This window comes from Vitis vinifera, chromosome 2 (genome assembly GCF_030704535.1).
Source record: "Vitis vinifera cultivar Pinot Noir 40024 chromosome 2, ASM3070453v1".
NCBI classification, from domain to species: domain Eukaryota; kingdom Viridiplantae; phylum Streptophyta; class Magnoliopsida; order Vitales; family Vitaceae; genus Vitis; species Vitis vinifera.
Genome location: NC_081806.1, coordinates 3,094,913 through 3,120,236, shown reverse-complemented (window position 1 = coordinate 3,120,236; position 25,324 = coordinate 3,094,913). Strand labels below are relative to the sequence as shown.

The 25,324-nt window shown below is 35.0% G+C and overlaps 1 protein-coding gene across 1 annotated transcript; it reads left to right on the top strand.

The window, feature by feature from the left end:
* Nucleotides 1–8,164: 8,164 nt before the first annotated feature.
* Nucleotides 8,165–25,190, top strand: LOC100241111 (DEAD-box ATP-dependent RNA helicase 8). The gene is made up of 10 exons (XM_002271321.5): nt 8,165–8,716; nt 9,684–9,744; nt 12,301–12,535; nt 13,865–14,103; nt 14,501–14,752; nt 14,842–15,022; nt 16,858–16,946; nt 17,025–17,098; nt 17,209–17,316; nt 24,613–25,190. The coding sequence occupies exons 1-9, from the start codon at nt 8,484–8,486 to the stop codon at nt 17,285–17,287; spliced, it is 1,443 nt and encodes a 480-aa protein (XP_002271357.1). The 5' UTR covers nt 8,165–8,483; the 3' UTR covers nt 17,288–17,316; nt 24,613–25,190.
* The last annotated feature ends 134 nt before the right edge of the window (nt 25,191–25,324 follow it).

Here is a 25,324-nt window from a genome sequence, read left to right as displayed (position 1 = left end):
CATTTTCCTCTTATTCTTTTATTTTTCTTCAGTTCCGCTTCTCCCTTCTTCTTTAACAAGAGAATATTCTTCTGCTCTTGATTTAGATAAAATCTTATATATATAGTGAATATTAATTTATTCAAAATAGATGTTAATAGATGGTTTTTTTTTTATTATCCTGGATAGAAAGTGTTTGGTAGCTACTGTCAGCCCCTTAGCCCCTTGACTTAACCAAGAATAGGCCTCATGGGTAGGCCTTGCACCCATGAGAGCCTAGGATGAAAGTAGTGAAATCCTAGAGGTTTGGTGGTTCAAACTCCAGGAGCCATGTGAGGAGGTCGCGGGCGAGCCAGACACGCACCGCGTGCGCACCGCGGGCGAGCCAGACACGCATCGCGTGCGCACCGCGGGCGAGCCAGACACGCACCGCGTGCGCACCGCGGGCGAGCCAGACACGCACCGCGGGCGAGCCAGACACGCACCACGGGCGAGCCAGATGTGCACCGCGAGCGGGCCAAATGCGCACCCCGCGCGCACTATGGGCGAGCCAGACATGCACCACGTGCGCACCACATGAGCATCGCACCCGCACCTAACTTAGGTGGTGCAGATGAAAGTTGAGGGACTTGAAATTTTAATTTATAATTAAAATTATTATTCCATTATGTCTCCTCATACATATTGATGTCTCCTCAGGAAACAATGAAAACAGCTCGTATTGCTCTTTAAGGGGGTAGGTGACTCAAAGGAGGGAGCCACTAAGGAAAGCTTTGATCGCACCAAGGAGGCACCATGGCTCGGCCTTGGGCGTGCCTAGGACACACGACGCTACTCAAGCACACACACATGGGCTCCACGACATGTGTGGTGTGCACCCCGTGGCCGCAACAGCACGAGGCCTGGTGCGGCCTACCCCTTCCCCACGCAGGCACGAGGGCGCCTAAGTCTTGTGCGGTGAGTCAGCTGATGAAACCATGGGCGCAATGCCATGGTCTGATGGCTCCAAGCAATAGCTGACTCGCACCAAGATGCCTACACACAGCACAAGGACGCAATGCCCTATGCACCAAGAGAGATCAGCCATGGGCGCAATGCCATGGCTCGTTGCTAGGAAGTTGGAAGCAAGCAACAAGCCCAAGCCATGGGCACCTAGACATGGCACGGGCTCACACATCAGTGTGGGAAAGACACACTGATGCACCAAATGCTTGGTCAGATGGTCGGTGCACGCTGCTTGGCTTAGAGGGCCTTGATCAAAGACATGCTGATGGGCACTCGGTCACAAGAGGCACCTTGTGGGAGAGGGGTCGACTTGTTAGGGGGACTCTCCAGTAGCTTGGCGAGCAAGACCTGAGGAGATGGCAGTGCAGCTAGCTAGTGGCAGTGCAGCTAGTTAGTGGTAGCTAGCTCACTGACCAAGTCAAGCCGTCATTTGACCTATAGTTGGCTAAGGGATGATGGCTGGTGCAAGTGGGTGGCATGTGCAAGCCACTATCTGGGTGGTGGGTGGTTATGCAAGGCAGTTAAGGGCGGTTCTGGCCAGTTGCATAACCACCTAGTTGGCTTTAAGATTTGAATTGAGAAATTCAAATTTGTAACTGCAGTTTGAGTCTTTTAAAATGGCTCATGCAGCCTTGAAACAGAGGGAGAGAGTTTGGGAAAAGGGTTCCTTCTCGTATGCTTGGGTGAGAGCATTGTACTCTGGTTCAAGAAACGATTTTGTCTTATAAGAGTGATTTAATACAAGTTGGGAAAGGATTCCCATAACCTCGTGTATGTCCCTGTTGCTTTGTTCTTTCTGTGTTTTACTCTGTTTTTCTAAACGTTGAGAAAGAAGGTTGGCTAAGGAAGGGTCCTTAGCACCACGCACTCGTGAAAAATTCAGGGGTGTGATAGCTACCATTATCCATACTACATGGAGTGCCATCGCGCCAATTTTGGTTTCGTTTTAAATACAGTCGTATGGGTTGAGGGTTGACTTGTACAGTAATAGTAATAATAATAATAAATTTTAATAGAATTTTTTTTAAAAAATAATAATAAATTATAATAGAAAATTAATTTTGTATTCAAAAGGAAATAATAATGTGAAATTGCACGGAGTTGGCAGCCCACCTCTCTGTATTAAAACTTGAAAGTGACCTTGAATAGTGAACAAAAGTTTGGAAGCATTATAAGGGTCAAGTTACCTAACCCATATTATAAGTATGTTTACATATTTACTCTTGTTTATGATAAAATTTCAAATTTGAGAAGCAGCCGATGTGTCAAAAACTATGTTTTTGAAATGTTTTGAAGTAATTTAGGGCCTATTTGGTTGCTATTTTTGAAAATTGTTCTAGAAAATAGTTTTTAAGAACAATTTTTTTGTGTTTTCAGAAAAAAAAAAAAAATGTTTGGAGCTTAATTTTGGAAAACAGTTTTTGTTCTAAAAAAAAAAAAAAACATGTTTGGCTGAGTTAATAAAAAAGTTTTTTAGAACAAGTAAAACAAAAAACATGTTAGAAAGGTGTTTTTTTTTTCCAATTAATAAAGTGTTATCTTCAAGTAACTTTATATTATAAAATTATAAATAATTTTTATATACACAATTTATTTAAATTGAAAAAATTATTTCATTTTAAAATTTTAAAAATAGATTTGATATTAATTATATTTTAAATACTTTTTTTTTTTTAGTTTTTATAAAATTTGAAACAAAAATTGGGGAAAAATGAAAGAAAAGTAAATAAAAATGATAATAGTTTGATTAATTTTGAAATAATTTTTTTTATATTTTTTAAAAATAAATCAAACAAGATAAAATCATTTTTATTAACATTATTTTTATTTAATCTTTAATTTTATTAAAAATTATAGTACATTCTATTAAGATGAGATAAAAAGTTTTAAAAATAATTAATTTAATTTTTACAACTAATTTTCATCTAACAAGTTTGTAAATAAAATAAATTGGACATGAAAATAAATGTAAGTAAGGTGAAGTTTGAAGATGGTCACTTTCCAAGGGATTCCCACGACTGAAAATGGTGTTATATTTGTGTTGACCAATATATTTTACCAACCAATATGCTTTGACTAATAGATTTTCACTTTATATATGAGATTTTTTTTACCAACCATTTTATCCATACAAATGACCCTCATATCCCTTAAAAATATCTCTGACCATTCCAATCTTGAGAAAAGTATTTACCCAATATTACTACCTTATTTACATATTACTACCCTCACTCTCTGTCGTCTCTCATCTTCTTCAAAACTAAGAAAAAAGTCATCTGCAAAACCCTCTCAATAAGCAACTCATTTTCTTTCTATTCCATGTCTTTAAACAGGTTTTTTTTTGTTTTTCTTGAACAAAACAACTCAAGAAAAATCAAAACTAAAAAAACGGGAAAAATCAAAATTTTTTTTTCTTTCTCATTCCCCACTTTTCTCAGCATCCAAACGGGAAAAATAAAAAAACTAACAATACATGATAAAAAAAAAACCCAGATCTCATTCGAATAATAGAACTAAGAAACGGGAAGAAAAAAACACGAAGAACAATTGTTCTCTTATGGTTTTTTTTGTTCTATAAACAGTAAAAAAAAAAAAGAAAGGAAGACAACATTTTTTTATTCTCTAAAAAGTGTCATTTTGAGAACACAGAGAACGAGAAAAACAAAAACAACTTTCTCAACCAAACAAGTTTTTAGTGTTTTTTGTTTTCAAGAACAGAAAACAGTTCTTAAAAACACCAACCAAACAGGCCTTAGGTTTCCAAAAATTATTTTATTCTAAAAGAGAACACCCTCCAACCATGTGGCCATGTGAGTTGTCCACATCATTCCTTTTACTATTTTACTTCTCGAAAATGTTTTCTAGTTTTGAAGGCTAATTTAAATTGTATTCATAAAACAACCCAAACGCGCCCTTGTTTACCTAGGTCAAATACCTTCGGAGCTAGAGAGACAGGCCTAGGCAAAATCATCAATTTTCAAGCTTTATTTATTGTTATTTTTTAATTTTTGTTTTTAGAAATTAGAGTTTTGGGATCAGATTCAAACCCTAGTTTTTATTTTTATTTTTTTTTCTGATGAATTCACAAGGTCAGTATTCAGAAACGGTCAGGGTAGAAATCTTCACACAAACCCTAAATTTCAAAACCGAAATCCTAATTACCAACAACAACAGTATGTATTAAGATTCTCTTAACTGTGAAAAATAAAGTTTTGTTAGTTAATTAAACAATTGTTTTTGTATTTTTCTAAGAGGATGAGTTGGAATTAGTTACAGATTAGCTATAGATTAGTTACAATACTCATTGTTTCTAGCCTCATATATCTAGAACATTCCTACTCATATTTATAAGAATGATGAACGAGAACGAAACAGAGCACTATGTTTCTTATATTCTTCTCTGCTCTATTTTTTTTTTTTTCATAATATGGTATCATAGCAATTTCTATTGCTCGTCATACTTTGTTTTGTCTCATTTCATCACTGATGACTCGAAGAAGCATAGTCACTCTTGCTATCACCAGTGTTCCTAACTCATTATCATCTATGGAAGATTCAACTAGTCCTTATTTCTTTCACAATTCAGATCATCCTAGTATTGTTCTCGTATCCCATCATCTCACTAGTGCTAACTATAATACTTGGAATGGAAACATCAACATTTTGTGCATGTTGCTCGGACTTAGCACTTTCAATCAAACTTATCTTTGCCTTATTGGAGTAATTGCATTCTCACAATTGTATATCTTATTAATTGCACTCTTTCACCGTTGTTGATCAACAAAACCCCATTTGAGTTGTTGTTTAAAAAGAAACCTTCATATTCTCATTTTAAAGCCTTTGGTTGTTTGTGCTATGCTTCCACTTTGAACCATTCTTGTACAAAATTTTCACCTTGTGCTATTAAAGTTGTATTCTTTGGTTACCCATCTGGTTATAAAGCCTATAAACTACTTGACTTGTCCACCAATACCATTTTCATCTCCCGTGATGTCATTTTTCATGAGTCAATGTTTCCTTTCCAAAATGATGACTCACAACCCTATCATTTTAATTTTTTCTCTAATCTTGTTATTCCACTTCATATTTCCATTTCTTCCAATAATTCAACAAATCCTTCTTCTAGTCCAATTTCATCATATTTTGATTGTCCCACCTATTCTAGGAAAGCACCTTCTTACCTTCAAGATTATCATTGTTGCTTAGTTTCCCTTGCTTCGCAATCTACTTGCCACCCTTTATCTCAAGTACTTGATTACAATAAATTATCTACCCCTCACATATCTCTTATCAATGCCATTTCTTCCAATTTTGAGCCTACTACTTATTCTGAGGTTGCAGTTATTCCAGAATGGCAAGCAACAATGTCTAGGAAATTGAGAGCTCTTAAGGAAAATGAGACTTGGTCATTGACCACAGTACCTCTTGGTAAACACCTTGTTGGATGCAAGTGGGTCTACTGAATCAAGTATCGAGCTGATAGAACCATTGAACGATATAAAGCCCGTTTGGTAGCCAAAGGCTACACTCATCAGGAAGGTGTTGATTACCTTGACACTTTTTCTGTCATTACAAAATTGGTAACTATTAAGGTTCTTCTTGCTCTAACTACTGTTCATGGTTGGAATCTCACTCAATTTGACGTCAATAATTCATTTTTGCATGATGCATGAGGAAGTCTACATGTCTTTACCATTTGGTCCTTACCACTTGGTCTTCACCATGAGGGGGAGCCCTTATCTGTAAACACTATTTGCAAACTTCACAAGTCCCTTATGGGCTAAAACAAGCATCTCGCCAATGGTTCTCTAAGTTCTCTAGTGTTCTTATCAACACAGGTTTTAAACAATCAGCTTCTGACAATTCTTTATTCATTAAGATCAATGGTAATTCTTTCATTGCATTACTAGTTTATATTGATGACATCGTCATAGCAAGTAATAATCAAGAAAATGTGGATGAGTTGAAGAAGTTTCCTAGTGGTTGTTTTAAACTTAAAGATTTAGGAAATCTAAAATATTTCCTTGGTCTTGAAGTTGATAGATCTTCTAAAGGAATTTTTGTTATTCAGCGGCACTATGCTTTGCAACTCTTGTCTGACACAAGATATCTTGGCTGCAAAACTAGAAAGACTCCTATGGATCCAAATGTTAAACTCTCACAAGATGAAAGAGATTTACTTGATGATCCTTCTATGTATAGAAGAATGATTGGTAAATTGCTTTACCTTACAATAACAAGACTAGATTTATCATTTTCTATCAATCGATTGAGTCAGTTTCTTGCCAAGCCTCAAACTCCTCATCTACAAGCAACATATCATGTTTTACAGTTTGTTAAATCTATAGTTGGTCAAGGTCTCTTCTATTCTTCTTCATCTGCCATTGAATTGAAAGCTTTTGCAGATTCTGATTGGGTTGCTTGTCTAGATACCAAGAGATCAATTAGTGGATTTTATTTTTTTCATTGGTGATTCCTTAGTCTCTTGGAAGTCAAAGAAACAACACATTGTGTCTAGATCATATGCTGAAGCTGAATATCGTTCCATGGCAAATGCCACTTGTGAATTAATGTGGCTATGGTTGTTTTCCTTATTCAAAGATCTTTACATAAGTCATTTGCAACCAACATTGTTGTTTTGTGATAATCAAGTTGCCTTGCACATAGCAACAAATCCTGTTTTCCATGAGATAACGAAATATATTGAAATTGATTGTCACTTAGTAAAGAAAAAGGTCCAAGATGGCAGATTGAAAACACTTCATGTTTCTTTCAACATCAGGTAGCAGACCTATTAACAAAGGTTTTTCATCCAACACAGTTCACACTTCTACTTGGCAAGATGGGAACTCACAATATGCATTCTCCATATTGAAGGGGAGTATTAAGATTCTCTTAACTGTGAAAAATAAAGTTATGTTAGTTAAACAATTGCTTTTGTATTTTTCTAAGAGGATGAACTGGAATTAGTTACAAATTAGCTACATATTAGTTTCAGATTAATTACAACATTCTTTGTTTCCAACCTCCTATATCTAGAACCTTCCTACTCATATATCTAAGGATGATGAATGAGAACGAAAAAGAGCACTCTGTTGTTTTTTGTTTTTTTTTTTTTTTTGCTATGTTTCTTTTTCATAATAGTATGTTCAGAGACCTCATAAAAATCTGAACAAAAAAAATAAAAATAAAAAATATGAACAAAAATTATCAATGGAATGAAGAGCTCATAAAAATATTCCAAAAAAATTCTAAAAAATTAATAAAAAGAAGTAATAATATACCTAATAAGTAGTTTTGTCGAGGAAAATGATATTGTTACATATCAATTGTGATATTCAATAATAATATCATATAAGTTGATAAAAAATTAAAACATTATTTTTTAAAGGATAGACTCCATGCTAATCTAGACTGACATCTTATACAAATTATATTGTAATTAATTTTTTTAATACCAAAATAAAGACCTGTTTGGTCCATGACCATTTAGATATCATGATGTAAATTTTGCATAATATTGATTATAAATAAAATCATGTTAATTAAAAATAGTGATATTTGGTCAATAATAGAAATTATATTAATTTTTTTTTATCTTTTATCTTCTATAATAATTAAAAAAAATATTTATAAGTATATTTATAAAGTTTACATCTTACTTGGACATTATTATGATAATTTTATATTTATAATATCTAATTTGATAAAATTTAAATATGAAGGCTATGTTTGGTCCATCAAATTTAAAGAAAAATGTAAGGAAAATAAAATATAAAAGAAAAGTAGAAAGAAATAAAAAGTAAATAAAAAAAAATTAAAAGTTAATAAATTATTTTTTTTGTTACTTTAAACTCATTTTATTTATTTTAACTCATCAATATAAAAATTAAATAATTTAAAAACACATAAATTTTTTTATTAGTTTTAATTATATTTGATTTTTTTTAATATTTTTTTATAGTACAATCAAATATGAAAAAATCTTTTTTTTTGTATATTTTTTTCTTTTCTTAATTTTTTTCGAAACCAAACATAACAGAAAAAATAATATATATATTAATTTTTTTTTCTTTGGATTTTAGTATTTAAATTTGAGATGCAGCCGACGTGTCCAAAATTAGGTTTTGGAAATGTTTTTAAGTAATTCAGGTTTCCAAAATTTATTTTATTGTAAAAGAGAACACCTTCCGAAGGCTGCCACGTGGGTTCTCCAATCATTGCTTTTAGAATTTTATGCTTTTCGAAAACATTTTCCAGTTTTGAAGGCTAATTTAAACCGCTTTTATAAAACAACCTAAACGCGCCCTTAGTCACCTAGGTCAAATACCCTCAAAGCTAGAGAGAAACAGGCCTAGGCAAAATTTTCAAAACCCTAGTGAATTGGTTCGCACACGCTTGAAATCATCGATTTTCAAGTTTGATTTGTTTTTTATTTCTGTTTTTTGAAATTAGAGTATTGGGATCAGATTCAAACCCTTGTTTTTTAAGCTGTTCTGATGAACCCACGGGGTCGGTATCCGCCGGGGATCGGCAACGGCCGGGGCGGAAATTTTCACTCAAACCCTAATTTTCAAAACCGAAACCCTAATTACCAACAACAACAGTATTTTCAGAGACCACCGATGCAGAATCAGCAGCAACAGCAGTGGCTGAGACGGATTCCAATTGCTACTGATTCGCCTGCGAATGAAGTTGAGAAGACAGTACAGTCCGAAGTCGTTGATTCGAGGTACATTTTTTACTCTTTTTAGGGGTTTCCCATGGTTTATAGGGTATTTTTGTGTACATTCACGGGAATGTGGGTTTTGGAATAAACAACGAGTCCGGAATTATTTTACAATGGAGCAGAAGTTCTGGCTTTTGGTGACTAATTAATCGAAAGGAAGCAAAATCCTAAGATTAATCGGGTGGGTTTTAGTAGATTGGTTTGGGTCTTTAGCTTTCTTGGACTGGCAAATTGATTCGAGGGAAGCACTGCTGTGTTTTGTTCTTCTATCTGGGAAAGAGATAAGTGAATAATCTCCCACTATCAAGTTCATTAGTTGGTATTATCTGAAGTTCGTGTAGAAAGAAACTTTGAACAGAATGGCTAGTAGATCAAATTTGCTCCCTTAGAGATGAATTTGTAGGATTTCCAAGTCGCTGGTCCTCTCATGGGCTATCTCAAATCACAAGAGCTTTAATAGAGGATTCTGAGGTTGGGAAGCTATGTCATCTCTTTGTGACCCCAACACCTGGAATAAGTGCTCATTGGTGCGGATGGGGAGAGATGGTTACTAGAGATGAATGACGTGCTTATGTTTTGGTGATATTCCTCCATATTTTGCACAATTAATAATCTATTTTGATTGGTTTATATTTTAAATAATTCATTTTGATATTTACATTGCAGAGAAACTTAATGTACTGAGACTTCTTGGACACCTTTTGAACTCTGAATTCTGGTTCAAAATTCCAACTTTTATTGTATATCATTTTTGTATTTTGGATCACGGTCTATCACATATTCTACATCATTTTAGTGTTTGCATTTTTATTCTTTATTTTCTGGTATTTTATGCTGTTAAGCGCACAGAAACATGTTGATGTAGTGTAAAAGATAATTATTTTGAAAGCATTTTTTTTACTTATTTTATTAAACCTAAGATTGTTTGCTCTACTTGTGAACCAACCATTGATCATTTTTTGGTACTCAGTTCCCAAGATTGGAAGGCACAGCTAAGGGTTCCTCCACCTGATACTCGCTACAAGACAGAGGTGCGATTTTTTTTTTTTTTTTTAAATTTTATTTTTTATATAATATGCATTTTAAAGGACTTTTTATTTATTTATTTTGTTAAGAATCAAGCAATCATTCATCCAACTAAGATTTGATATTCAGAATGTGTCAGAATTCAAATGGTTTTACTGCATGCCCATGTTAATTATTGAGTTTAACCTTTCTTATGAATCTTACAATGGTATTAGCATCTTATATCAAAGAGAGGTTGATTTTGTAAGATATTGTAGTTGCTTACTCTCATTGGTTGAAATATTTACCCTTTCACGTTTGAGGTAATCCCAGGTAACTGTGTGAAAAATAAAGTTTCTATTCAATGTGATTCTCCAATCTTCTTCTGCAACAACTCCAAACCCTCCATGACAACTCAAGATGGAGCAATTATCTTATCAATAATCTCATTGACTTTATGGCTATCAATTTGATCCAGTGTATACAACTTCTGCAATCAATGGACAAAGTTCCCAATGGCTTCTTTCTCATCTTAGCAGCCACTCTTTTGTTCTCTCCTCTGGTTATCATTCCATACCTTTAAACACCCATCATTTTACTATACAATTGGAGAGAAATGCATGGCAACCATTATGCTTGTGTTTGTTCATGCTAAAGATTGAATGCTTTCTTAAAAGACTTGAACCTATGAGGTTGGCTGGTTAAAAAGTGGGGTTAGGGCATTAGAAGCCTCTCTCTTCTGAATCGGGCCCTCCTTGGTTAGTGGAGCTGGAGAGAAGCTTCTAATGGAGTTGTTTTTTGGAGGTAGATTATAGAGGGGAAAGGAAGGCGTGGGTTGACACCTTTGTGAAGTTAGAGGTGGTTATGGGGTTGGTGTTTGGAAAACTATTTGGAAGGGGTGAATTTTTTTTCGTTGACCTCCTTTGAAGTGGGTAATGGTAGAAGTGTTAAGTTTTGGACAAATAGATGGCGTGCGGAGGAGCCCTTGTGTAATTTCTTTCCTTCTTTATATGCATTGGCTTTGTCAAAGGAGGCATGGATGGCGGATTTGGGGGATGACACTAGAGGGTTGGGACATTAGATTTTGTGCTCACTAGGCACTTTAATGATTGGGAGTTGGACATTGTTGATATTTTTTTTCTCCATGTTTGAGAAGGAAGTTAGTTAGAAGGGACGATAATGATAAGGTGGTGTGTAAAGATGTTGAAAAAGGATCGTTTTCAGTCAAATCTTTCTATGCGGCTTTAAAAGTGGGGAGGGAGGTCCTTTTTCCAATGAACATTATCCAGAATTTGTGGGTCTCGTCTAAAGTGAGTTTTTTTGCATGGGAAGCTAGTTGGGGAAAAGTTTTGACTTCCAATAATCTCTAGAAGAGAGGGAGACCACCGATGAATAAATGTTATCTTTGCAAATTGGATGGGGAATCTATTGATCACTCACTTCTTCTATGCTCCAAAGCAAGGATTCTATGGAACTTATTGTTTTCCTTATTCAGTGTAGATTAGGTGATATCTTCTTCAGTGAAAGATACATTTTTAAGTTGACATAGTTCATTTGTGGGGAAGAAAAGGAAAAATGTGTGAAAAGTTATCCTCCTTTGCACCCATTAAAGTAACATAGTTGGTCAAGGTGAACACTGGGAAGTGTGGCCCTAGTAAGTGACATATAGTCTTGGGTTCGAATCCTGCCACTAATGATACCATGAATTTACTTGGTGCTGGTTGTTGCAAGGTGGTCAGCACCGCGAGGTTTGAGTCCCCATGGAGAGTCCTAAGGGCTTGACCATAAAAGATTCCTTGGTCATCAAAAAAAAAAAAAACAAAGGTTATCCTCATTTTTTAGACAATTTGGCGAGAACACAATCAAAAAGATCTTTTGAAGACAAGGAACAAAATGACCAAATGATTTTTTTTTTTTTTTGATAAATTCAAAATGACCAAATGATAAAACTCTCATGTAATCTTTTAGCTTGGGTTAGCATGCACTTAAAGTGAAGGCTCAATGCCTTTGTTTGATTTTGTAGAGTGCATGGGGTCTTGTTGAGTGTCAGAGTGTTTTTTGTGCTTTTTCTTTTGAGGCTTTGCTTTAGGTGCTCCTATATGTCCTGAGTACTATGGTGTAGCTTTTCTCTTACTAGTTTATACATACCTTTATTTACCTTTCAAAATTTGAGCTGCCTACCTTACACCTTAATTTAGAAATATTGACTTTTTTCTTGTTCTTTTATCCCTCCATTTTATTTATTTCTAAGGACTATTAGTAAAACTGGTGGAGTATATTCCATCTTGATCATTGTATTTTTAGTACAGACATAATTCAATATAAAACCAATTTCACCTCTCTCATTGGTGCTATGCGACTCTAGACCACTAAAAAATTCAGGAAATAATTTGCCTATTTGCTGTGTTTACCATCATTATGCTAGGGAATTCAGTGGCTTGATCCTTATCAAAGCATCTCTATATAAGTTGTCCTGTTACCTGGGATTGTGGGGTGCTATTGTACTTGAATAGTATTTGGTTGGAAACTGAATTCCTTTTATATTAGTTTTAATTATTATTTCCCCTCCTTTTGCATTACAGGATGTAACTGCTACAAAAGGAAATGAGTTTGAAGACTATTTTCTGAAACGGGAACTACTCATGGGGATATATGAAAAGGGATTTGAAAGACCTTCTCCCATCCAGGAAGAAAGTATTCCGATTGCTTTAACTGGAAGTGATATTCTTGCTAGAGCTAAAAATGGAACTGGGAAAACAGCTGCCTTTTGCATTCCTGCATTGGAAAAAATTGATCCAGATAATAATGTAATTCAAGGTATTGACCTCTGACATTTGATTGGTGTTATGCCAGTATATCTTATCTAATAGAAAGAAATATGATAGTTTCAATTCAGCAGTTGTATTAATCATGTGATGTTTCGAATGCTTTTTATACTTTTAAATGGAATGACAAGTATTATAGTCTCTGATATCTAAAATGTATGTATGGTATGTTTTGCGTGTGAGCAACAGATCCATTATGCGGTACATAGATGTTAACATATGCTAATATATTGACACATATATATTTATAAAATTCTTTTATATTTATAATCTCTTTATGCCTTTCAAGAATATATGCACTGTAATATGGAATGTTGGCAAAGCCATGATTTGGCATTAACGGTAAATGATATTCTTCAGTTACTTTAATTGGTTTTTTGTTTTCAAAGTATACTAGGAAAGTTGCTTTCTTTCCCCCCACCCTGCTCTCTCTCTATCTCTCGACATCATGGGAAGATGAATTATAAGCTCAATCCTGTTCAAACTTCTAGTCTCCATCTGTACTAATAAGTAATATGTTGCATTTATTTTTGAGAGTTTGTTTACCTAAAAATTTTGAATGGATGAATGCAGAGGATGTTTGTACACAAGAATAAAGCGAAGTTAAAACATAAAAGAGACCTTGAGGTTTTTATGAGGCTTTTTTTTGGATGGTATAAAAGCTCAGCAGTTTTGATATTTGTATAACTGTGGCTATTTTAGGTCAGCATCATGAATCCTACTTCTATCTTTTTATGCAAGACATAAATGTTAACCAGTGTTAATATGATTATGGGTAAACTTGAGTTCTTCTTATCAAGGTTTTGCTTGTGACTATTTTTTTTATTTTTTTTTATTTTTTGAGACATAGGGAAAATCAGCTTACTTTGATTTATGAATGTTTGTTCGTAATCTTACCTTTTTTTTATTTTTATGTTTCATTGTAATTATTTTAAACATTCAAATATATATTTTTATTTAACACCAATATCATGTGTCCATTGGCATATCAATTTTGGGTATCTTTAAGTTGACATAAAAAATGTTGCTTGTTGCTGGTCTGATATATCAGTGCATTCTTTCCTAGCAACTCTATGCTGTGTAGCATAACCTTTCTTACAGCCTCATACGTACTTTTGTTTGAGTTTTGATTATTGGTTTAAAGCCAGGATATGCATATCTCTGCTTCCTTTATGTATTTGTATTCATATCCAAGATGTGGATGATTACTTGTGAATTTCACATCATTGTTGAACATGTGTGGTTTTATTCTGTATCAAATATTTATTACACCTCTGTTATTTGATGGTTCATGGGCCTATGATTTATGCTTTTAACGCAGTTGTTATACTTGTTCCAACAAGAGAGCTTGCTCTTCAGACATCACAAGTGTGCAAGGAACTTGGGAAGCATTTGAAGATTGAAGTCATGGTCACCACAGGAGGAACTAGTTTGAAGGATGACATCATGCGTTTGTATCAGCCTGTACATTTGTTGGTTGGAACTCCTGGAAGAATTCTGGATCTCTCTAAAAAAGGAATATGCATTTTGAAGGATTGTTCCGTGCTTGTTATGGATGAGGTAGAGTATTTCTGATACATTCTAAACTCCATAACTTCGTAAGCATATTAAAAAAAATGAAAAAAAAGCCTCCATAACTAGGTAAACTTATCCAATGGTGTTTCGTGTAATTTTTTCTCCTCTTTTTTTTTTTTTTTCCCTTTTACCCATTTTTGTTGCCTCCATAAGTCTACAAGACCACCTCACATCAGTGCAAATAACCCTTGGTTAACAGTAGTTGAATAATTTATGATTTGATATCCGTGATTTAACAGTAATAACCCTTGGACCACCCCAGTACATTTGCTTTTACTAATCAGAAAAATATATCTGTGATTTAATATTTGTTGTAATCTGCTTGGCTTTGACAAGAAAAATTTGTGTATCTTATACTGTACATGCCTCTGTCGTCATCCAGGCTGATAAGCTGTTGTCTCCAGAGTTTCAACCTTCAGTGGAGCAACTGATTCGTTTTCTTCCTCAGAATCGGCAAATTTTAATGTTTTCAGCGACATTTCCTGTGACTGTCAAGGATTTTAAAGATAGATATCTGAAAAAGCCTTACGTTATTAATCTCATGGATGAGCTTACTCTCAAGGGTATCACTCAATATTATGCTTTTGTGGAAGAAAGACAGAAGGTTCACTGCCTAAACACTCTTTTCTCTAAGGTTTGACCTGAACTAAAGAATATAACATTCATGACAACTCCCTTCCCCTCCTCTTTATGAAATTGATACATTTAGTAGTTTATTTTCAGCTTCAAATCAATCAGTCGATAATTTTCTGCAACTCTGTCAATCGGGTTGAACTGTTGGCCAAAAAAATTACAGAGCTTGGTTATTCGTGCTTCTATATTCATGCTAAGATGCTGCAAGATCATCGAAACAGAGTATTTCATGACTTCCGTAATGGTGCATGCAGGAATCTGGTCTGCACTGGTATGTTTTTGATGCCTTAAGATTTCTATTTGCTTAAAAACTTTGCTTGTTAATGTTCATTAATATTGATCTGATGTTGGATGTCAGATAGTTGGTTTCTCTTTGTTCAAACATTTAAATGGTGAAATACTTGACATTAATCATCAATGTTTGGGCAACCTAAATTGTAGGAATATGTCACACAATCTGCATATAAGGGGTGCTACAGTGGCCCTCAAATCCCTTCTTTGGGTTCTGAAAGTGGATGTCCATACCATCAACAAACTGAAATTTTACAATCTGTCTTCTGAAATTATCAAATAAACATTCTTCTTATTCATCTTCCCAATCCTCTGTTGGTTTTTTATTTTGGAATTTCTAGGCTGTTATTGGTTCCAATGTTCCAAGTCCCAGGTTTTTTAAAATTTTCATTGAATAAAAGTTCAGTGAATTATAGTTGAACTAGTTGTTCTTAACAGCTTGAGAAACTGATCCATATCTTGGCTTATTTGAGGTTCTAAACATGTCAAAGCTTTTTGGCTGTTTTCATTTGAGTTAGGTTCTGACCCAGACAATTTTGGTATGTACCTGAAAGCATGGTTTTGAACTTAATAGAAATCAATGATTTTTTTTTTTTTACTTGCATAGTGAGAAAAGTTCAACCAAATACAGAATCAAATTGATTCTTGGTTTCAAATTCAAATAAAGTTCCACTAACTTCTGGTTCTTGCCTCTTATTTTACTGTTGCATTGAAATATTGATTTATTCCCCTTTCTTATGTCTCTTTGTATATAAAAATAGAAATCCTAATTTTAATACAAATAGAAATGCTTCTTATCCTCTATTTCTACACCTAGAATAAACTTGAAATGAATAGTCCTGATCCTCATTAGTTTTCTTCCTCGTTCCTATTCCTCTTGTGTGGAGCTATATTGCATGGGTTCAGATGTGGGTGCTAGGCATGGATGTGTCTAGGAGTTTGAACCTTCACATCTCCTAAGTTTTAGGTGTGAGACTCAACTAGAAAGGATCTCAATAATGGATATAGATACTTGTATATGACAAAATGAAAGGGGGGAAAAAGGAAAATGGGTTAGAAGTTAATCATATGCAAAGATATCCTTAATAAAAGCTCCTTCGTTTTCTCTCTTATTGCTAAATATTCTCATAATTCCAACGAACTCTTTTCTTTCTTAGATGTGACTATTGGTAAGGACATTGAAAGGAAAACAATCAATTAAGAATCAAACAGAAGGGGATGAGCTCTCAATCCAAAATGTAAAAGTTCTTTTGTTTGTCTTCTTTGGCCGGAATCGAAGTTGTTTATAAATGATGCTCATTCAACTCTTTTCAGTTTTTTCGATTGGTTGTGATCTTGTTGAGGGTGGTGTTGCTTAAGCCTTCCTTCTTTTGTAGCTTTGGCTTTTGGTGGTGGGTGTAAATGTTCTGTATACTGTGGGTTGCTCTTTTGGCGACCCTTTTTAATATATTTTTCTTCTAATCTATCAAAAAAAAAAAAGGATCAAATAGATTAGTGGTAGCTAAACAGGTGTATCCTGCAAGGATCTCATATCCACATCCGTATCATGCCATGTTGTCACAGATCACTAAGTTGAAGAGTCAAAGTTCCACGAATGTGGGGATGCCCTTCTTTTCCCTTTTGTATCTCCCTTTTCTTTTAATAAAATTGTTTCTTTGAGAAAATTAGTGACATGCTACTTGCTTGTCATAGTTTTTACCAGTTGAAAAAATTCATATAGTAGGCAACAATGTGATGCATTGGTAAAAGCTAATTCTTTTGAAATTCCGAGTTGTGCGGATTGGCTAATTCTTTTGAAATTCTGAGTGTCCACAGATTTGTTTACAAGGGGGATAGACATTCAGGCAGTCAACGTTGTCATCAATTTTGATTTTCCCAAGAACTCTGAAACATATCTGCACAGGGTATGTTGACTTCATTCTTAAAATTTGGATGGTGTCTTTTGTTTTGTTCCTAATGGTTGTCGGGTTTCTCATATTCAGGTGGGTCGTTCTGGAAGGTTTGGACACCTTGGCCTGGCAGTTAATTTAATAACTTATGAAGACCGTTTCAACTTGTATGTATCTGGTTGCTCTACCTGTCAAAAAGTAGTGCCTCCTAGCTGATTATTGGAATGTCATGTTTGCTTTGTCGATATATCAGAAATATTCTTGTTTGTTCTTCCAGGTATAGGATCGAGCAGGAACTTGGGGCTGAAATAAAACAAATTCCTCCACACATAGATCAGGCTATTTACTGCAGGTGACTTGAGATGAAGTCCTGCCGGCTGCCAATGTGAGTAAAACAAACATTTGACTATATTTACTTGCCATCATCTGATTTATGATCTTAATATCTAAGATCTTTACATATTCTGATGGAGAGGTTTCAGATTTGATCCCATATACCAAAAACAAGTTGTCAAAGATATGTTTATTTATAAATGTGTAATTATGTGCTTTCATCGGTAAATTTTGTTTTACTATATATTTATGGTGATTTTCATTTAAGTTCCTTGTTTTAAGTAGTCTTTTACCTGGTTCAGATCTTGTGACAATTGCATGTGTCTTGTGCACATGGATGCACAAATTGAGATGGGATTATCAAATAAGTGGAAATGGCACATCTGTTATGTCACTTGACTAACCAAGAAAAATTGAATAATAAAAATGAAGAAACAATTTCTGAAACCTGTATGACTCATATGTTGATGAGACCGGATTCGTATTGAAACTATTGGGAGGCTTCATGGGGAAGATCCTAACTATTGATGTTATTATGAGAAGATGGTTGGTGGCCAATACATCAAGTCTTTATAAAGCCAGGGAGGAATTAGCAAACCACATTCTTATCTATTGTGATAGAATCAGAAAGATGCAGGACATGTTATTAGCAATCTTTGGGCTATAGTGGGTATTTCCAGATTCTTTGAAACAGCTCCTTTTCATTTGGAAGGTGAAGGGCTTGGACAAAAGACACAGGTGTGGATTATGGCTTCTCTTTGTTTGTTTTGGTGTGTGTGGTGGGAAAGAAACAAAAGGATCTTTGATGGGGAAGAGCTCAACATCTACAAACTGGCAAAAAACCCTTATGAGGTCTCTTTTGAAATCGTCTGGAAGCCTGTTGGAGAGGGAATGTGTTTCTCTGTTGGATTTTTATTGATAATTTGAACTACAGATAGTGGTTTTTTCTGTTCTTGTCTTTGGTGCTGATTTTATTTTTATTTTTGGGTTGTTGTTGTCATCATCTAGGTGGCTTAGCTTGTATACTCCTTGCCTACATAGATCATTGATGCTTTTTAATATATCTTTTTGTTTGCCAACAAAAAAAAAGTATAAAAATTAATTGAATGCTGATTTTGGTGAGATTTCATTTTACTTATTTTAAAAATTAGAAGTTGTAAGAAGAGGGGTTTTCCCTTTGGCTAGAGCATGATGTGTTTGCTGATCTGATACCTTAAAATATATAGATGGTATGGGGAAAAAATAATGATGGGTGTGAAAGTTGTAGATGGGCTGTGGAATCCGCATCTTTTCATTGACTTGTAGTGAGTGATGATACAACTATAAGGGAGAGAGTCAAGAAGTAGGTACAGGAGATAATTACACAGGTTGTTATGATTGAAATAATTCAATTTCAAAGAGTAGACTTAAGCTTGATTTCCTTGACATGTCCTTGCAAGAGATTTCTGTTGTGAATGCTGATCTTGGAATGTAAAACTTTGAAAAAGCTGGTGAGATAATCCTTTTGTGAGCAAATCAACCAGTTGATTAAAGGTTGAAATATGATGAAGTATAAGATTCTTCCGTGCTACCTTGTTGCAGGAAAAATGTAAATTAATTTCAATGCAGTGTGATACTAAAATAAAAAAACGAGATCTGATGTTATGTAAGTGTCATCCACTTCATTATACAAATCAAAGAAAGTTTGAGAAAAAATAGACATAGTATAACTTCTATTGATGTTGAAGCTACAACTGACTTTTAGCTTCAGCAGAAACCAGACCATGTTCCTTGTAGTACAGACTATATCCACATAATTTCAGTGAATGTGGAAGCTACAGCTTGATATGTAGTTTCAGCAGAAAAGTTGCAACTGAAGCATTTGTGGACTCATGATCATCCGGACATCTAGCCTGTTGGCATTAGAAAAGGTGACAAATGGCAGTGAGAAGAGCTTTGAAAGCCTAGGCCAAAACTCAAAATTTTCTTGCAATTGATACTCAATAAGCTTTGTATCCTATCAAAGGAGATTGGACAAGGCATAACGGGCAACTTTGTTTATAACGAAGGCAATCTTTGGCCTTGTTGGAGTAAAGATATTCCCTGGCATCATGCCACCAACAGTACTCCAATATTCAGTGCCATCCATAATTAGATATTGAGATCAACCAATAGTGAAACATTGTGCTGTTGTTTTTTCATGGGTGACTATCAAAAGAAGTCTTTCATGGTCGCATAGGAGTGTTGGGTGGTTGTGCCAAATTTTTTATATTTTAGGTGTGCTACTTTTATTGGGTTCCTTGCTTAGCCAATCAAGTGGTAGACCTTTTAGCCAAAAAAGAAGCCAAATATTTGGTGTCTTCCGTTGTCCTCTTTGAGTTGTAATTAGTATTGTGTTGGTTCACTCTTAGATTTTTGTACTTTCTTAGTTGTCCAACTTGTATCACTTCTGTTCTGGGAGTTTCTCCTTTTGTTTTGATTTGCTTTGTATATTGTGGAAGGATGTCTTGTCCTTAAGGTGGAAAATTGATAAGTGAAAAATGGTCTTGGTATCAATCTTTGTGATAAATAAATAATAACACCACAACCTTGATATATAAGAAGTGTCAAGAGTTTTGAGCTTTTGACACCATAGTTGATCAGAAGGCAAGCAGCTGAAGTAGTGATATGTAGCTTCTGAACCTTTTTTGGGGCTATGAAAGTCTCTTTGATTCTTGGTATTTGGTTTGCTAATATCCTTTTAGGGAAGGGATAACATCTGTCCTTGATTTTATGGAATAGTTGAGGATGGGCTGTTGAATCCTCCTCCCCTCCCCCCCCCGGCCCTTCCCCCTTTTATGGTCTTTCCATTTCTCTTCTTCCTAAACCTTTTTGAGGTTGTCACTGCATACTTTCATGATACTGTTTTTGGCCTCTTTTGAGCACTTTAATATACTCAATTTTTTCCTTGCATGGCTTCTTGAGATGCAAGTTGTTGTATAGCTGAAGATAAACATGTGGGTCCTATCATACTTAACTAAAGGGACAACTTTGGGTAGTAGTGGTGCTAAGGGATCAGAAAGGTAGGCTGGTATAGATATGTGCTGAAGATGAGAGGTTTCTTGTTAAATCTTTCAATTGCGAGCTGGATATGAATGTTCTTCCTCTGCAGATGGTGAAATTTTTTTTTGACAATGGAGCAGATCAGGAGAAAAGTTAGTCTCTAGCTAGTTGTTGGTGTTTATGTAGGAAAGATGAGGAGTGGACTAACTATTTGTTATATATGTTGTGGTAGTTATTCTTTTCCTCCCCCCGCCCTCTTTTTGTGTGGGCATTTCCTGGGTGCTTTTAAGGTTGGTGAGTGAGGTTTTACAAAGGTAGAATGGGAGCTTTGTAGGTAGAAGTGTAAGAAGGTTTTTTTTTTTTCCTTTTTGTGTGGCCATTTCCTGGCTGTTTTTAGGTTGGTGAATGAGGTTTTACAAAGGTAGGATGGGACCTTTGTAGGTAGAAGTGTATGAAGGTTCAGTAAACAACCCTATTGTGATGTGGTTGGAGTAAAATTGCAAAAATTCAAAGGCTTGAAGCATTTGGTTCACTAGCTAAAGAAGTCTTTATTTGGTCTCTCTTGCTTTGGTTTAGAAAGGTTGTGCAGGGAACTTTCATTTCTGCTTGATTTTATTGGTTGGATGGGATCCTCTTAAGGGGGATGTTGGTCTAGTCTTTCCTCGTGTAGAATATTAGAAGTTGTGATGTGGATGCTTTTATCATAACCCCTTGTTGGGTGCTTGCCTGTAGCCAGGTGGAGGTATGCTTTTGCATCTTTAATCTTTTTTTTTCTTTTTTTAACCCAAGCCAAAATGATGTTGTTTTGACCCTCAAATTTTGTTTTTGTGTTTTTTTGTTATCTTAAAAGAAGAGTAAAATGACGTCATTTTGCTTTGCTTAAAAGCTAAGTTAAAGGTTAGAACAGTGCCTCTTGGTTAACCCACCTCAATTTCTATTTTTGTGTTTTATTTTTTAAAAAAGAAGAGCAAAACGACATTGTATTGCTTAACATTAAGGTAGAACAATGTCATTTGGTTAACCCTTATTAAAGAAGAAAGCCTTGGTCTTGGACTTACGCCTAGGTGAAGAAGAAGAAGAAGACACATGAAGAAGAAAAAGAATAAGTCTTGTAAATTGGGTTAGGGTGTTTATAGAGAGGATCATACTTTGTCTATGATTGATTTTTATAGAATGGCTATATGTCTAGTTAGGGGAAAGGTTTTTTGTCTTCTTTGCATAGTTTCTTGGGCGTTCTAATTGTATACTTCATGTGTACTGTTTTCGCCGCTTCTAGGCGCCTCTAATAGAAACTCTATTTACCTATCACAAAAAGAAAAAAGAAGGAAAAAGAATAAGAAGATACATGGAGAAGAACATGACGAAGAAGAAACACATGAAAAAGAAGAAGAGTAAACACATTGAGTATATTGAAAGCTTGGTCTATGACTTGTGACTTGTGCCTAAGGCTCCAAGAAGGTCTTTGTGCTACAAGTGTGTTGCTTCTTGTGTATTTCTTTGTACTTGGGTTGCACCCTTTTTTGTAGTTGCTATTTTAATAAATTTTTTGTTACTCAATGAAAAAGTTAATAAAAGAGAAAGGTGCAATGGTATCTCAAAGCATAAATGGTAGGAGCAACCTAATGTATCCAATGCTCAATATGACAAGTAATAAAGCCTTGACCTATGACTTGTGACTTGTGCCTTTGCCCTCAAAAGGCCTTTGTGCTTTAAGTGTGTTGCTTCATGTACACTATAATTGTACTTAGGTTGTACCTATTTTTCTAGCTGTTATTTTAATAAAATTTTCTTTACCCAATAAAAAGAAGTTATAAAAGGGGAAAGGTGTAATGGTCTCTTGATGCATAAATGGAAGGCACAAGCTATCACATCCAATACTCTCTATGACAAGTAATACTGCAGCTTTGCAATGATGCAATGGTCAATCTTATAGAACTAGATATGTCATTGGCACAAGTGATGTGTTCAGGAAAAATATTTAAATTCATGTTGAATAATGTATGATATATTAAAATTCCAAGAGCCAAAAAATTTGGAAGTGAAAAGAAACAAAATAAAGTGAGTATTGGTTATAAACCTATAAACATGGAATAATTCTTCAAAAGCAATTATAAAATAGTTCCATAGGTAGTGATTGTACTGTTGAGCAATGAGCCATACCATGTGGGAAACTTTGGTTTGAATTTTCAAGATAAAAAATAACTGGAGAGAACATCTTGCTAATTAGAATAAAAGAAGCTACCTCATGTAGCACAGAGGGGAGAGGAGCTTTGTCTCCCAAAGAATCTTAGTTTTAAGGGATTGTAACCTTGGATGGAGAGAATCGAATAAGACAAGGGTACCTGGAGTTTTTATAGCACTCGTAAGAAATTGATATCAAGATGGAGAGGTGTTGTAACCTTTCAATAATTTGAGATTAAGATTGAGAGTACCTATAAGCCTCTTAACTATGGAATAATCCTTAAAATGAAATTGTGCAATAGCAGTTGTACATGTGTGCATGGGTTGGGGAAGTATGAGTTTGAATTTTGGGCATCAAAAATGAAAAGAGAAAGAGCTTTGTCTTGCAAAATAGAGCATAGGAAAGCTTCTTCCGGAAGATAGTCAAGAATCTTGGTCTCACAAAAATCTTTAGAGAAAAGTAGGCTTTGTTAGGGTGGTCTTCGATGAAAAGAGAAAAAAATTAGTGCTCCTTGAATTGTCATCACCCTTTAAGGAATTGAGATCAAGAGTTGTCATGTTACGAGTTAAGAGAGATCTCAAGAGAAAAATCATCGTGACTTTGTAACCATCAAGATTGAGATTGATCGGGATCCATCCAAACAGATTAAGAGAGATCCATATAAATTTTGTGTCTATGTCCATATGTAGGAAAGGGGATGGGGGAATTACCTTGAGTCAAGATCAAGATTGATTATGAGCCATTTAGAGAGTGGTTGAGAGAGATTTTATTGGGAAATCAAGATCTAGATTAATGCAAAGGTTGTGAGATAGAAAGGGGAAGATTGATAGGGAGGGGAGAGAGTGAACTGCCTTGAATTTTCATATTGCATCAAGATCAAGTGCCATCTAGGGAGAATCGAGAGCCATCTGATGGAGCCCCGAGGAGAGATATGAACATCATTTTTAGTTGTAGCAAAGATTTTACATGTTAGAGGTGCAGTAGAAGACATCAAGGGATGGAGGGAACTGCTTTGGATTTTCATATGCATAAAGATCAAGATTGACCAAGAAAGGTTGAGAGATATTTAGTTGGGAGACCAAGATCTAGATAAACGGAGAGCCATCAAGATTGTGGAAAAAAGGATAGGGATAGGGAGTTTAGTGGTGATGAGATTTAACTTGTTAGAGGTTAGGAGAAATTGAGAGGAGGATCCCAAAAGAGGTCAAGACAGATTTCTCATTGAGAAATCAGGATATAGATTCATTGAGAGCCATCAAAAGAGAGGGATGAACAAGGTGTGTGGTGGTAGTGAGATTGAACTTGTTAGAGTTTGAGAGTAATCTTAAGAGGAAATCACATTGGATTTTCATAACGTTTGGGTGATCCAGATTGGGATTTGATTGAGAGTACTTGAGAGAGAGCCCATCAAGAAATTGAGATCGAGAGCCATCCTTCAACCATTAGGAGGGAGAGCTTATTGAGAAATTGAGATTGAGATCGATCAAGAGTCATCTTTCAAGAAAATTCAGATCAGTCTTTGCAACTCTTCAAGAAATCGAGATCAAGATCGATTGGGAGCTATCAAAAAAGAGAAATTGAAAAAAAGCCTGATTGAGAGCCACCCTTTAACAAAATCAATATCAATATTTTTAATCTTCCAAGAAATCAAGATTCAAGAAGAGCCATTGAGATAGGCAGCTAATTGAGAAATTGAGGTCAAGATTGATTTGAGAGCCATCCTTTCTAGAAATCAAGATTGAAATTGATTGAGAGCCATCTAAAGAGATGTGTAGGGAGGGAGGGAGGGGAAGAGAGAGAGAGCTTAATGGTCTGTTTGATTACCTTTTAGTAATTTTATGTCTTAGATAATCGAGTGTTCTTTTCATTTTTTTTTTTTTAATTTCTGTTTTATTTTCATTTTTGTGAGCATGTGTTTCAGGGTTGGTATCTTTGATGGATCTTCCATTTACTGTCTTGACTCCTGATACATTTGGCATATTTTTTTATTCCATTTGCATTCTTTTCAAGCTTGAAATGTATTTTACTCAAGAATCTGAAATACACATCTTCCAAATCAGTGCAATTCATCTCACCAGTTCAACATTAACATATATTTACATTTTTGTTATGGCAAAATGTTAAGTAAGTTTCTTGTGTTCTCAGGGTAATGGAAGCTGCTTCATGATGACAGGGCGCTTTTACGAATGTGTTGCGCTGCATGTAACATTACAGGCTTCTGGCTCCCTTTGGTCCGAATACTTTCTGCCACAATTGGCTTTAAGAATGGTAAGGAGAAAAAAGGGAGAAGGAAAAACAATATTTATGGATCAAGGAATGAGCCACTGGTTTGGTTTTGTGGATTCAGACTTGGTGAAATCACCTCCTCAGTGTTATTTGCACTTAGGGCAGATGTTATTTACTTTTAGTTTTGATTATTTGGAAAAAGAAAAAAAAAAAAGGAAAAAAAAAAGAAAAAAAAAGAAAAGAAAAAAAGAAAAAGAAAAAAAAAAAGGCCTTTGAACAAGACATTTTGAGCATTTATTTAGTGTAGTGGGATTTTAGAATTACCTTCCACCTAGTTTCACTCATACCTGTGATTCGTCCAATTATTGAAGTATTTACCACTAAGGTTTTCAGTTCTTCCCCCCCCCCCCCCCCCCCTTTTTTAGCAGGGCAGTATTCCAGTTTCTAGTTTCTGTTATCTTGTGATTCTTCAATTATTGAAGCTTTTTTTATGTTAATTTTGTGGTCATGGTAGGTTTTTACGTTGAGGAGATGAAGTTTTGGCCTTTAACAGGAACTAAATTATCGATAAGAAGACCATCTGCGCCATCTGGTTCTCCGTAGAAGATCTGAGGGCATGTTTGGTAATGCT